General features: G+C 39.2%; 1 protein-coding gene across 5 annotated transcripts in view; it reads left to right on the top strand.

Moving 5' to 3' along the window:
- Positions 1-13082, top strand: part of SPICE1 (spindle and centriole associated protein 1) — a 60489-nt gene that overhangs the window by 30276 nt on the left and 17131 nt on the right. For 4 of the 5 annotated variants that reach the window (XM_036349964.1, XM_036349965.1, XM_036349963.1 and 1 more), the window contains exons 8-11: positions 8665-8807; positions 9251-9388; positions 9749-10014; positions 11986-12117. In XM_036349964.1, coding sequence (XP_036205857.1) covers positions 8665-8807; positions 9251-9388; positions 9749-10014; positions 11986-12117 — 679 coding nt within the window. The remainder of the gene's footprint in view (positions 1-8664; positions 8808-9250; positions 9389-9748; positions 10015-11985; positions 12118-13082) is intronic. The other variant, XM_036349966.1, reaches the window with a different exon arrangement.

Below are 13082 nucleotides of genomic sequence, written 5' to 3'. Positions count from 1 at the left end.
GCTACTTCATAACTGTAATTTTGCTACTGTTATGAATCGTAATGTAAATATCTGATATGCAGGATGTATTTTCATTGTTAAAAATTGAACATAATTAAAGCATAGTGATTAATCACAAAAACAATATGTAATTATATATGTGTTTTCCGATGGTCTTAGGCGACCCCTGTGAAAGGGTCGTTCGACCCCCAAAGGGGTCGCGACCCACAGGTTGAGAACCACTGCTTTAGCATTTCTTGCGTTGCTGGCTTGATAGTGATAAACTCCCTTAGCCTTTTTTTTGTCTAGGAAGCTCCTGCTTTCCCCTTCAATTTTGAATGATAGTCTTGCTGAATAGAGTATTCTTGGATTCAGCCCCTTGCTTTGCATCACTTTGTATACTTCAATCCATCCCCTTCTGGCCTGATGTGTTTCTGTTGAGAAATCAATTATCTGTTGATAATCTAATGGGAGATCTCTTGTAGGTAATTCTGTCTCTCTCTTGTAGCCTTTAAGACTCTCTCTTTGTTGTTAATGTTTGCCATTGTAATTATGACATGTCTTGGTGTGGGTCTTTTGGGGTTCATCTTGTTTAGAACTCTCTGTGCTTATGTGACTTTTCTCTTCTCCAAATCTGGGAAGTTTTCTGTCATTATTTCTTTAAATATGTTTTCTAATCCTTGCTCCTCTTCTTATCATTCTGGCACCCCTATAATACAGAAGCTACTTCATTTCATGTTGTCCCAAACCTCCCTTAGGCTCTTCTGCTTTCTAATTTCTTCTCCAGTTGTTCAGATTGGGTATGTTTTCTGCCCGGTCTTCTAACTCACTAATTCGGTCCTCTGCATCTTCTAGTCTGCTGTTGAAACCTTCTATTGTGTTTATTATTGTAGTTATATCATTCTTGATTTTCTCTTGATTCTTACATAAGTTGTTGATTTTCTCATCCAGCCGGTTTAGGAACAATGTGACCCTTACTCTGAATTCTTTTTCTGACATACTGCATGCCTCCATTTCATTTAGTTCCTTTCCTAAGGATTCCCCCTTTTTTTCCTTTGGGGGTTGTTTCTTTGTCTCCCCATTTTTGCCCTTACTGAAGAGTCCAGGTGCCAAGTTGCATGTGGCCTGTGGTTGAAGCAGAGAGCTTGGCAGGAGGGTCACACACTCCGGGACTCTTTGGAGGTCCCAGATGCCGGTAGCATGGGGCCTGTGGCTGAAGCAGCCCACTTGGTGGGAGGGTCACGCACTATGATACTCTCTACAGGGCCCAGGCGCTGGGTAACATGGGGTCTGTGGCTGAAGCGGCGGGCTTGGTGGGAGGGTTGCACACGCCAGGACTTGCCCTTGGGCCCAGGCGCTGGGTAGTGTGGGGCCTGCGGCTGAAGAGGTGGGCTTGGTGGGAGGGATCGTACTCCGGGACTCACGGGAGTTTGTGACTGGGGAGGCAGGAGTCCTGGAGTCTGTGGGTCTGCAGATGAGGTAGCAGGTCTTTGGCCAGAGTGAAAATCAGATTTTTTTGGCTATTGTTGTATGAGTTCTTTGTATATTTTGGATATTAACCTCTTATCAGATATATGAATTACAAATATTTTCTCCCATTTTGTAAGTTGCCTTTTCATTTTGTTGACTGTTTTTTTGCTGTGCAGAAACTTTTCGGTTTGATGTAGTCCCATATTCATTTTTACTTTTGTTGCTTATGCTTTGGGTATCATATACAAAAATTGTTGCCAGATCCTTGTTGCTTTTTTTTCCCCTAGGAATTTTACCATTTCAGGTCTTATGTTGAAGTCTTTAATCTATTTAGAGTTAATTTTTGAGTGATATAAGATAGGGGTCCAATTTTATTCTTCTGTTCTTATTTATCCAATTTCCCTAATATATTTATTGAAGAAACTGTCCTTCCCCCTTGTCAAAAAAAATTAATTGAATGCTTATGTGAGGGTTTTTTCTGGCTCTTGATTCTGTTCTACTGGTCTTTGTATCTTTTTACTCCAGTCTATTTTCTGCTAACAATTTAACTTTTTGATTGCATACACTCTATCCTTTTACTCACCCTTTTTATTTTTGATGTCACTATTTACATCTTTTTATACTGTGTATACATTAACAATGATTTGTAGCTATAGCTATTTTTAATACCTTTGTTCTTTAATCTTTATACTAGAGCTAAGTAGTTAACATATCACCTTATAACAGTATTAGGGTAGGCTGAATCTGACAATAGTTTCATGTTTACTACTCTGTTGTTTATTTTCAAATGTTTTCATGTTATTAATTAGTGCCCTTTCATTTAATCTTGAAATTTTTCTATCAGCATTTAAAAAAATATATTTCTTTATTGATTTCAGAGAGGAAGGGAGGAGAGAGATAGAAACAACAATGATGAGAGAGAATCATTGATTGGCTGCCTCCTGCACACCCCACATTGGGGATGGAGCCCACAACCCAGGCATGTGCCCTTGGCCGGAATTGAACCTGGGACCCTTCAGTCCACAGGCCGATGCTCTATCTACTGAGCCAAGCCGGCTAGGGCTGTCAGGCAGGTTTAGTGGTGATGAATTCCCTCAGCTTTTGTTTATTAGGGAAAGTCTTGCCTTCATTTCTGAAGGACAGTTTTGCTGGGCAAAGTATTTCTGGTTGGTAATTTCTTTCTTTTAGCACTTTGAATATATCATTCCATTCTCTCCTTGCAGGCCTCTTGAGAAATTCAAGCCCATTTACTATGTTTTATGCCATCTTCTTTTATTAGTTGAAAGTATATTCTTAATTTAAGAAAGTTTTTATTTTGATATTTGAAAAAAAACATTATAAGAATAGTATAAAAATTTTTGTATACTTTTTACTTAGATTCACTAATTGTTAACATTGTCTGTGTTTGCTATATCATTTTTCTCTATATCAATGCATACACACATATTTGGAAGTGAGCTGCATACTTCACGTTCTTTTACCCCTCAATATGTGAGTGAATATTTTCTAAAAGACAAGATCATGCATTCACACAGTCACAGTACAATGATTACAATGGATAAATTACATTGATTGAATTCTATTATCTAATCTGTAGATCTTATTTAGATTTCTTTAGTTGCCCCTTTAGTATTATTTATGGTCATTCTTTTTTAATGTTTTAAGAATCAAGCATGATCTCTTACTACATTTTGTTTTCATGTCTCTTTCATCTTCTTTAATCTGGAAACTTATTTTAGTGTTTCCTTGTTTTTCATAACATTTACAGATCTGAAGACATACAGGCCAATTATTTTATAGAATGTCCTCTAATTTGACTTAGATATTTCTTGTGATTGGACTCAGGTAATACATTTTGGACAGGAATATCTCTGAAGTGAGGCTAAGTCCTCAGTGCATGACATCATAAGGCAATGATATAATTAGTTCCATTATTAGTTTGTCTATTTTGTTAAATTTTTAAAGAACCAGGATTTTGAATTACTAATTAGAGCTACTCTTTTTCTGATTTTTTTCTCATCAGTTTTTGCTTTTGTCTTTATTTCCTTTCTTGTCCTTTTGTTTTGGTTTACTTTTTTTCTCTAGCATTTTGAGTTCGGAATGGATTTTCATTCTTTTATTTTTAATTGACAGATCTATTTCAGGTTCTGAATTTTCCTCTGATCACTACTTCAAATGTGTACCATATATTCTAATATATAGTGTTTTGTTATTTTAGAAATTAGGTAATTTAACTTTAGATTTTCCCCTTTTACCTAAGAGTTATTTAATATATTTTAAAAATATTTCCAGATAGAAAAGCCTCTTTGTTTTTTTGGTTTATTACTTCTAGTTTTATTTCATTACATTCAGAGTTTGTAATATTTTTACTTGTGGAACTTAGTGATGTTTTCTTTGTGACCTAATAGATCAAATTTTTGTGAATGTTCTGTGTGTGTGCTTGAGAAGAAGGTGTGTTCTCTATTAACAAGGTATAAAGTTCTAAATGCATAGCCACAAGATCTACCTCACTGATTATATTGTTAACTTCTTCTGTATCCCTATTTATTTTTATCAAATCTTATATTGAGAGTAATGTATTAAAGTCTTTTGCTATTATTGTGTTTCTATTTGATGTTTATATTTCTTTTTAGAGTCAAATACCTCCATTTTTATAAAGGTGCTTGTTGCATGTTTCGGTACATAGATCTCCATAAATATTGTATCTTCATTGTGAAATATGGTATTTAGCATTTGAAAGTGTTCTTTGTCACACTGAATGCTTTTTGGCTTCAATTCTACTTCGTGTAATATCAGGAATGAAACTTCTGCCTTCTTTTATTTCTAAATTGCCAGTTCATCTTTGCTTATCCTCTTATATTTAGCCTTTCTGAATTATTGTATATTAGGTGAGTCCCTTGTAGTCAACATAGAATTGGGCCTTGACTTATTAGCCAATATGAAAATCTTTTTTTTTAATTGGTGAAGTTTCCTGAAGTACTTATTGATACAGTTATGTTTGATGTCAACTTTGTCATTATACTGTAATTATAGTTTTCTTTCTCTATGTTCTTTTTAATATTTCTTTTGGTATTTAGGAAGTTTGTAATTTTGTTCTAGTTGGTTCCTTTTTTGTATCTATCTTTTATATAGCCTTTAATTTCCTATTTTCTTATTTAACCTTTTATTGTCAGGTGTGTTGGTTTTAAGTGGTATTTTTTTGGTTTCTATCCATTTCCTATTCAACGAATAAATTGTTCTACATTCCCAGTATTTCCCTTTTTTCTCTCCATCCATCTCCCCATTTTTAGCTGCATACCTTTTTGCTTTCATAGAAAATAAGACATTTATGTATTATTCTTCCTTGTATATTTCTTTTTTTTCTTTTTTTTTTTTTTAGAGCTACAATTAAATATATTAAATGCTTGCTCATCTCAGTCCTTTTATGTTATTTCCCTAGTTAACTCTTGGTTGGATCTCTCAGATAAAGCTTATTATAGGGCTTTTGAATATAATGTTCCTTGAGTTCTTAAAAGGTTAAAAGTTTTTTTTATAACTTTGATATTTGGACAACTTAGCTGGATATAAAACCTTTGGTTTATATGTTCCCCCCCCGCCCCCCTTAACTTTCTTAAAAATGCTACTCCACCCTTGGTGTGCTTTGAATGTTACCTTTGAGAAGTGTGATGCTAGGATACTTTTCTTGCATTTTAAAATAATTTGGATATTAAGTCACTTTTATCTAGTGACTTGAAATTTAAATTTTAATATTTTAGCATTTAAATTTTTATTTCCTTTATATTTTAAATATTGCCAAGTTATGTCTTGGAGTTTTTACCTTTCCAGATCAATTTTTGCATCCTAAAAACAGCCCTTTCATATATGGATTCAGTTTTTTGTTTTTAATTTTTGGATTATAGTTTTAAATTAGTTCTAAATCACTTGTTTTTCTTTTGCAGGAACTCCTTTTATATATATGTATATGTAAAAGATTTTTTCTGTCTTCCATTTCAAGTACTTTCTTTCTAACCATTGTTACTATTCTTAATCTTTTTGTTGTTTTTCTGTAATTCTTCAGTGTTCCTTATTAAATGTTAATTTAATAATTCTCCATTAAACACATTATAATTTAATCTTTATTTCTGAGGTAGTTTTCCCTTTTCTTGGATTTATTTCCTAAGTTCAATCAATTCTTGTTTTTGTTTCTTCCTGATTTTTATCCATTTTAGGTCTTAGTTTTGGATTTTCTGACTCAAGATTTATAGGTATAGAGCTTAAAATTATTTCATTTTTGTTTAAATATATTTCATTTCATTTAAATAAAGTGTATTTTTAGTGTTCTGGGTTTTTTAAAATATTTTTATTGATTTTTTACAGAGAGGAAGGGAGAGGGATAGAGAGTTAGGAAACATCGATGAAAGAGAAACATCGATCAGCTGCCTCCTGCACACTCCATACTGGGGATGTGCCTGCAACCAAGGTACATGCCCTTGACCAGAATCGAACCTGGGACCCTTGAGTCCGCAGGCTGATGCTCCATCCAGTGAGCCAAACTGGTCAGGGCAGTGTTCTGTTTTTTGATGTGTGTGTGTGTGGGGGGGGGGTTGAATTTTTATTAGCTTAAATCTTTCAATTTAAACTTTCCACTCAAGTCAATTTTGGTAAGTTACATTTTCGTAGGGACTTACCCATTTTATTTAGGCTTATTAATATATTGTAATTGTTTTGTTATATTGCCTTGTATGGATATATACAATTGCATAGTCCCTTTTTAGTCAAATACAGTAATACTGGTTCTAGGGATTAGATTGTGGGTAAATTTGGGGGATTATTAAGCCTATCATAGATAGCAGTATATTATTTTTCTTGTTATTATTTCACATAACCTGACTCTTCAAAGTATAAACATTAGAGAGAAAAATGTGAGTTCATATGGGTTTGAATTTTCCCAATTTGTACAGATATCTCATTCCAACTTTTTCTTAGGATTTGTCCTAAGTTTAGACTTAGAGCTAGCACTGTCTTACAGAGGAGTCTTTCTGATGCTTTGATAAATAACCGCTTGTGAATAGACTATATTATGGACATTTTACTTAATATACTTCATAGCAACTAATGTTCAGTGTACTACCTGTTAGTTGCTTGAAGGCAACTCCATTAGGTTGAGGTCTGTGGGGCCACTGAAGAAGATTTCACTTTTCCTGGTTTGTTTGTTTGTTTTTTTGGTAAAGGCTTTATTTATTTATAGTTAACACTAGAGGCCGGTGCATGAAATTTGTGCACTGCAAGGGGGGGGTGGAGTCCCTCAGCCCGGCCTGCACCCTCTTGCAGTCCAGGACTCCTTGGGGGATGTCCAACTGCCACAGAGGCAGGAGAGGCTCCCGCCACCACCACTGTGCTCACCAGCCATGAGCCCTGGCTTCGGGCTGAGCGGCTCTCCCCCTATGGGAGTGCATTGACCACCAGAGGGTAGTTCCTGCATTGAGTGTCTGCCCCCTGGTGGTCAGTGCGTGTATAGCAGCTGGTCATTTCACTGTTCGGTTGATTTGAATATTAGCCTTTTATTATATAGGATACTACACAGTCTACCCATTTAAAGTGTAATATTTGGCCTGGCCGGTGTAGCTTAATGGTTGAGCATCAACCTATGAACCAGGAGGTCATAGTTTGATTTCTGGTCAGGGTGCATTCATGGGTTGCAGGCTTTATCCCTGGTTGTGGTGTGCAGGAGGCAGCCAATTCTCTCTCATCATTGATGTTTCTATCTCTTTCTCCCTCTCCCTTCCTCTCTGAAATCAATAAAAATATATTTAAAGTATAACGTTTGATGATTTTTAATATATTCACAGATTTGTATAATCTACAATCAATTTTAAAACATTTGCGTTACTCCTAAAAGAAAACCCATACTGTGTAACCCCAAACTCTTGAGCCCTACCTAATCTATTCATTTGGTCTATTTTCTATCTCTGTAGATGTGCTAATTCTGGACATTTCATATACATAGAATCATGCAATATGTGGTCTTTTGTGTTTGGTGTGTTTTACTTAGTATGTTTTCAAGATTCATCCATGATGTAGATATATCAGTGCTTCATTTAATGGTTTCATAATATTTCATTGTGTGGATATATCACATTCATCAGTTGGTGGATGTTTGGGTTGTTTCTGCTTTTTCGTCCCCTAGCTCTTTTTTTTGTTAATCCTCACTTGAGGATATTTTTCCATTGATTTTTAGAGAATAGAAGGGAGGAGGAGAGGCAGAGAGAAAGAAACATCGATGTGAAAGAGATACATCGATTGGTTGCCTCCTGTACATGCCTCAACCAGGGCAGGGAATCAAGCCTGCAACCCAGGTACATGCCCTTGACCAGGATCAAACCTGGGACCTTCAGTCCGTGAGCCAGTGCTCTGTCCACTAAGCCAAACTGGCCACGGCTGGCCTCCTAGCTCTTTTAAGTCTCAGTCTAATTGAGAAATAGACATTTGGAGATTAAAATATTAGCATTATCAATGATGAAGATGATTACAGCATAAAGCTTAGCTCTCTAATTATCTACGCTGTAGCTCTTCTTTCCACTCCCTCTCCCAGCTTCTCAACACATAGGGCAGAGTCTGCTCCAATCACTTTATTTCAGTGATGAGCAGAGATGATGCTCTGGGAACAGGCTTTTAGTAGGAGAGAGAAACCAGAAGGGACCAAGTCTCGTACTTTTTCTAGAGAAAGAGGGAGGAGGATGGGACCATACCACTTCAGAAAGGGGAAAGTCCCTGCTTTAGGAGCCAGTACAGGCTGGATACTGGGAGGGAGATGGAATGATTTCTTCTAACACTAAGAAGACTGATATTTTAGCCTAGCCAGTGTGGCTCAGTGGTTGAGCACTGACCTATGGACCAGGAGGTCACTATTCAAATCCCAGTTGTAGCACATCCCCGGGCTGAATCCCCAGAGGGAGTGTAGGAGGCAGCTGATCAATGATTCTCTCTCATTATTGATGTTTCTATCTTGTTCTTCCTCTCCCTTCTTCTCTAAAATCAATAAAAGTATATATATATATATATTTTTTTTTTAAAAAAGAAGACTGGTATTTTAGTTCTCTCTCATAAGTTAAAGCAAATCTTGGTTTCTTTGATTATGAATTATGAAAAGTTTCTTCAAACATGTAAACAGTTGAACAGTGTAAATGATGGCACTTATTAATTGTAATATATAGCTTGTTGTCCCATAATTTACAGGTTCCTTCACCAACTAAAGGAAGATAATTCTGAGATAATTAGTAAACTGTGGACTGATATTCAGCAGAAAATAGCAACACAGTCACAAATAACAAGCCCCCTAGGGACTCCATCATCCACCTCTCCATCAGAGGAAAAAAAAGGTTTGTTTTCACATTATATTATTTCTTACAGATAATAGCTTGCTATATTTTTTTTTCTTTCTTTTTTTTTTTAAAAAATATATTTTATTGATTTTTTTTACAGAGAGGAAGGGAGAGAGATAGAGAGTTAGAAACATCGATGAGAGAGAAACATCGATCAGCTGCCTCCTGCACACCCCCAACTGGGGATGTGCCCGCAACCCAGGTACATGCCCTTGACCGGAATCGAACCTGGGACCTTTCAGTCCGCAGGCCGACGCTCTATCCACTGAGCCAAACTGGTTTCGGCTTTTTTCTTTCTTGAACACAGTAATCTTTAAAGAAGTTATTTGAGTTTTGACTGTCTTAGCCTAATTGAGTAAAATACTGATTGACCTGTGAATTGAAACGCTTTAATCATTTTTTTTCACTTGAGATGCTTTTGGAAATACCTTTTGTTTTAGCTGCTCTGAATGCGACCAATGCTGTCAAGAGAGTCCACACCAGGCTTCAGCCTGAAGAATCTTCTGAGTCTCTAGACTGCAGCTACGTTGTGGGACAAGTGCTGAACTCCAGGAAGCAAAAGCAGCTGTTAAATAAAGGTTCCGTCCCTTAATTCACAAAGATGAATTATTAGACATGTAACTTGACATGGCCATCTTAATGTCTTAGTGAATGCTTTTCCTTTCAGTCATCCAGTTGGATCTAGCTAAGTACGAATTTATTGAGTCGTAGCTAAGGAATGCCTCCTTTTATCCCATGTAGCCTTGTAGAATGCTGGTTCTATACATTCCTTATAGATTGTGTAAACCCGGTTTAATCTGAATAGATTTTTGTGATAAAATTGTGGTAACTCTATAAAAATGTTTTATAAATTGTGAACAACAGCCAAAGGTTTTTCTAGTAGTTTTCTAGTGTAATTTTTCTGATCTTAAAATAGAATGATTTCTGTCATTTATCAGTGAAAAGAAAACCGGAGTTGTGTGCCCCTTCCAAGCAGAAGGGAAACATGCTGTCATCTAGCACAGCCTCCACAGACTTATCAGGTAGCACCAATCCCAGCCTGGATGTCCTCAAGCACATGATACATGAAGTGGAACACGAAATGGAAGACTATGAGCGGTCGACGGGACGCGAAGTCAAGGAACCGCAGAGCAGCCAGGGTCTTACAGGCTTCACCCTGTCGCTGGTGAGCTCCCTCTGTCGCCTGGTTCGGTACCTTAAAGAGGTAAGCACATGAGGTTAGTAGGGTCTCCTCTTCAGAGTGCTGGTGGAAAGGCGTAGGGTTTTTTCTCTACATCTAATTGTTTGCAACTTCTGAGTAAAGTATAGTCACGTTTGAATAGCTTTGTTTAAAATGCCTCAGTTTCAGATTATGTGCAGTGAAAGTTTATCCTCTTCATTTTCCTCTATAAGCTGATTCGTGCATTAGCTGGCATGTAGGCACATGCTCAGGTAAGTGATGCTGATTTTAATATGAGCCTTAGTGAAATGTAATTAGGAAAGTAAATCTGCTATAAGTAAAATATCTTGTGCTAATATGGACTAATACTATTTGGCAGTTATAGATTAAATAGAGCTATTAATGTGTCCTCATTCTGCTGCTTTCCTCTGCTTCCTGCTCCCTTTTAGTTCAGTTTGGAGAATAGCATGCCTGTTATCTGTAGACACAGATTGAGGAAATCCCTTATGTTATCTCATGACTGGTAACTTGGGCTTTCCTTCAGTATCTTAGTGGCAGATATTTTATTGTTGTGAAATCATTTATAAGACAAGCAAGAATTGTTTCTTTAATTCATTTGTGAATAATAATCCTCAGAATGCTGTGGAATTAGAGTTAGCTTATGTAGTTCATCTTTTAAAAAATCTATTCAAACTATTTTTATGTGTTTAAATTTGTTAAACTTAAAATATGACAAATATTTGAGGAAATGTTGTTATTTAAAAATTTGATTCACCTCTGTAACTCAGAGGTTTCAATTCAGAGGTCTTCAGAAAATTGCTTTTTAGTGAAAGATTTATTATGGTGTCTGAGTCAGGAGAGTCTTAACATTCTTCCACCCCCAAGTCAGGGATCTCCAGGAGTGTACTTTTGGCTCTGAAAGTATTACAGGCTTAGAAGCAAGTACTTTTTAGTTAATCACTTGCTTTACAAAGCTCAACCACTTAAACCTGTTGTCATTTATTCCAAATTTGTGCACAGGTGGTCCTTCACGGTAGCTTGTGGGGATTGGGCTCCAGCTTGTGCCCCCAGGCTCGCAGCCCGAGCTCGAACCCACAACCTTGCAGCCCCGCAGCCCTGCAGCCCTGCCTGGCACCCCGCCATGGCCTGCCCGCCCCCCCTCCCCGCCCCTCCCCGCTCCACTATCCTGTTTGCGGGGCAATCGGTCAGGGCTGGGCCCCCTGCCCGGCTCCCTCAGCACCTGGGAACCAGGCAGCAGCCCTGCCTCCTGCTGCCGCCACTGGTCGCCGTCTGTGGGGTGATCGGGACCCCAACTCGCACCTGCCTTGGCCTGGTGCCTCCCGCTCACCTGCTCCACCATCCTGCCGCAGTCCCGCTCTCGTCGGGGCACATCAGGACCAGCAGCACCTCCACTGCCACCTGCTGCCAGCGCCGTGTTGCTGACGCCGGCCACGTTCCATGCCGCTCCCTGGGGGTCAGCGCACATCATAGCGAGTGGCTGAACTCCTGGTTGAGCAATTTGCATATTAGGCTTTTATTATATAGGAGGCTTATATTTTAACATTTAATTTTCAAATTGGTGATCTATTCACATGGTATGAAATTCAGAGACATGGAAGAGTATGCGATGAAAAATCTAATTCCCACCCCTAACTTCCATTTAACCAGTTTGCTTCTGTGTAGCCAACTATTACCAGACACCAGTATATCCTTCCAGAGATGGTCGATGTGTATTCAAGCAATATGTATATGTACTTCCCTCCACTTCCTTCTACAAAATTTTAGTTATTCAATTCTGTATACCAGCCTGTTTATTGTGTTCTATTTGAAGAAGGGGAGAGGATAAAGCTGCATATTTTAATGAAATATATACCTTTTAATAAAAATATTTAACTCTCATTATTGTCACATAATATATACTTTGTAAGTATTTTCTTTTTTGACAACTTTGAGTAGAAACTTTTAGTTTTCAACATGTGATGCTATTGATGGGGGTTTATTTGATTTTTTTTTTAGAGTGAGCTCCAACTGCGTAAAGAAGAAGAGACAAGGCAGAAATTGGAGCAGGCATTAGGTGATCATCGAGAGCTCATTGATGCTCTGACAGCTGAAATTCTACTTCTTAGAGAAGAAAATACTGCTACCCAGGTACTCAGATGAGATCCCAAACTTTTCTGTGTTTACTAGTATAAAACATCTTTAAGGATGTCTGAGATTCCTTCTAGTTGCCTTTGGTTTAGTTGTGCTGATGTATTACGTGTACTTCTTTATTATCATCAACTAGAGGCCCGGTGCACAAAAATTTGTGCACTCGGGGGGGAAGAGGAGGTCCCTCAGCCCGGCCTGTGCCCTCTCACAGTCTGGGACCCCTCGGGAGATAATGCCCTACTGGCTTAGGCCTGCTCCCGGATGGCAGAGGGCAGGCCCAATCCCTAGGTGCAGCCCCTGGTCAGGCTCAGAGCAGGGCTGATTGGGGAGTTGGGGCACCACCCCCTGTCATGCACAGAGCAGGGTGGATCGGGAGGTTGCGATGCCACCGTCAGTCACGCTCAGGGTAGGGCCGATTGGGGGGTTAGGGCACCGCCCCCGTCACACTCAAGGCAAGGTTGATGGGGAGGTTGCGGCGCCACCCCGTCACACACAGAGCAGGGCCAATCAGGGGGTTGGGGCGCTGCCCCCTGTCACTCACAGAGCAGGGTCCATCAGGGGGGTTGGGGCTCCGTACCCTGTCACGCACAGAGCAGGGTCGATCAGGGGGTTGGGGAGCTCCCCCCTGTCACGCACAGAGCAGGGCCCATCAGGGGGGTTGGGGAGCTCCCCCATCACGCACAGAGCAGGGCCCATCAGGGGTTTGAAGAGCTCCCCCCTGTCACTCACAGAATAGGGCCGATAGGGGAGTTGGGGCACCGCCCCGTCACACACAGAGCAGGGCGGATCAGGGGGTTGGGGTGCCACCCTCTATCACCCACAGAGCAGGGCCGATCAGGGGGTTGGGGCACCGCCACTGTCACATCAGGGCAGGGCTGATGGGGAGGTTATGGCTCTACCCCATCACACACAGAGCAGGGCCCGTGGTGAAGGGGGGGTTTGGGGCACCGCCCTCTATCACCCAC

Source organism: Myotis myotis, unplaced genomic scaffold, assembly GCF_014108235.1.
Source record: "Myotis myotis isolate mMyoMyo1 unplaced genomic scaffold, mMyoMyo1.p scaffold_m19_p_2, whole genome shotgun sequence".
NCBI classification, from domain to species: Eukaryota; Metazoa; Chordata; class Mammalia; order Chiroptera; family Vespertilionidae; genus Myotis; species Myotis myotis.
This window is presented reverse-complemented; position numbering and strand designations above follow the sequence as displayed.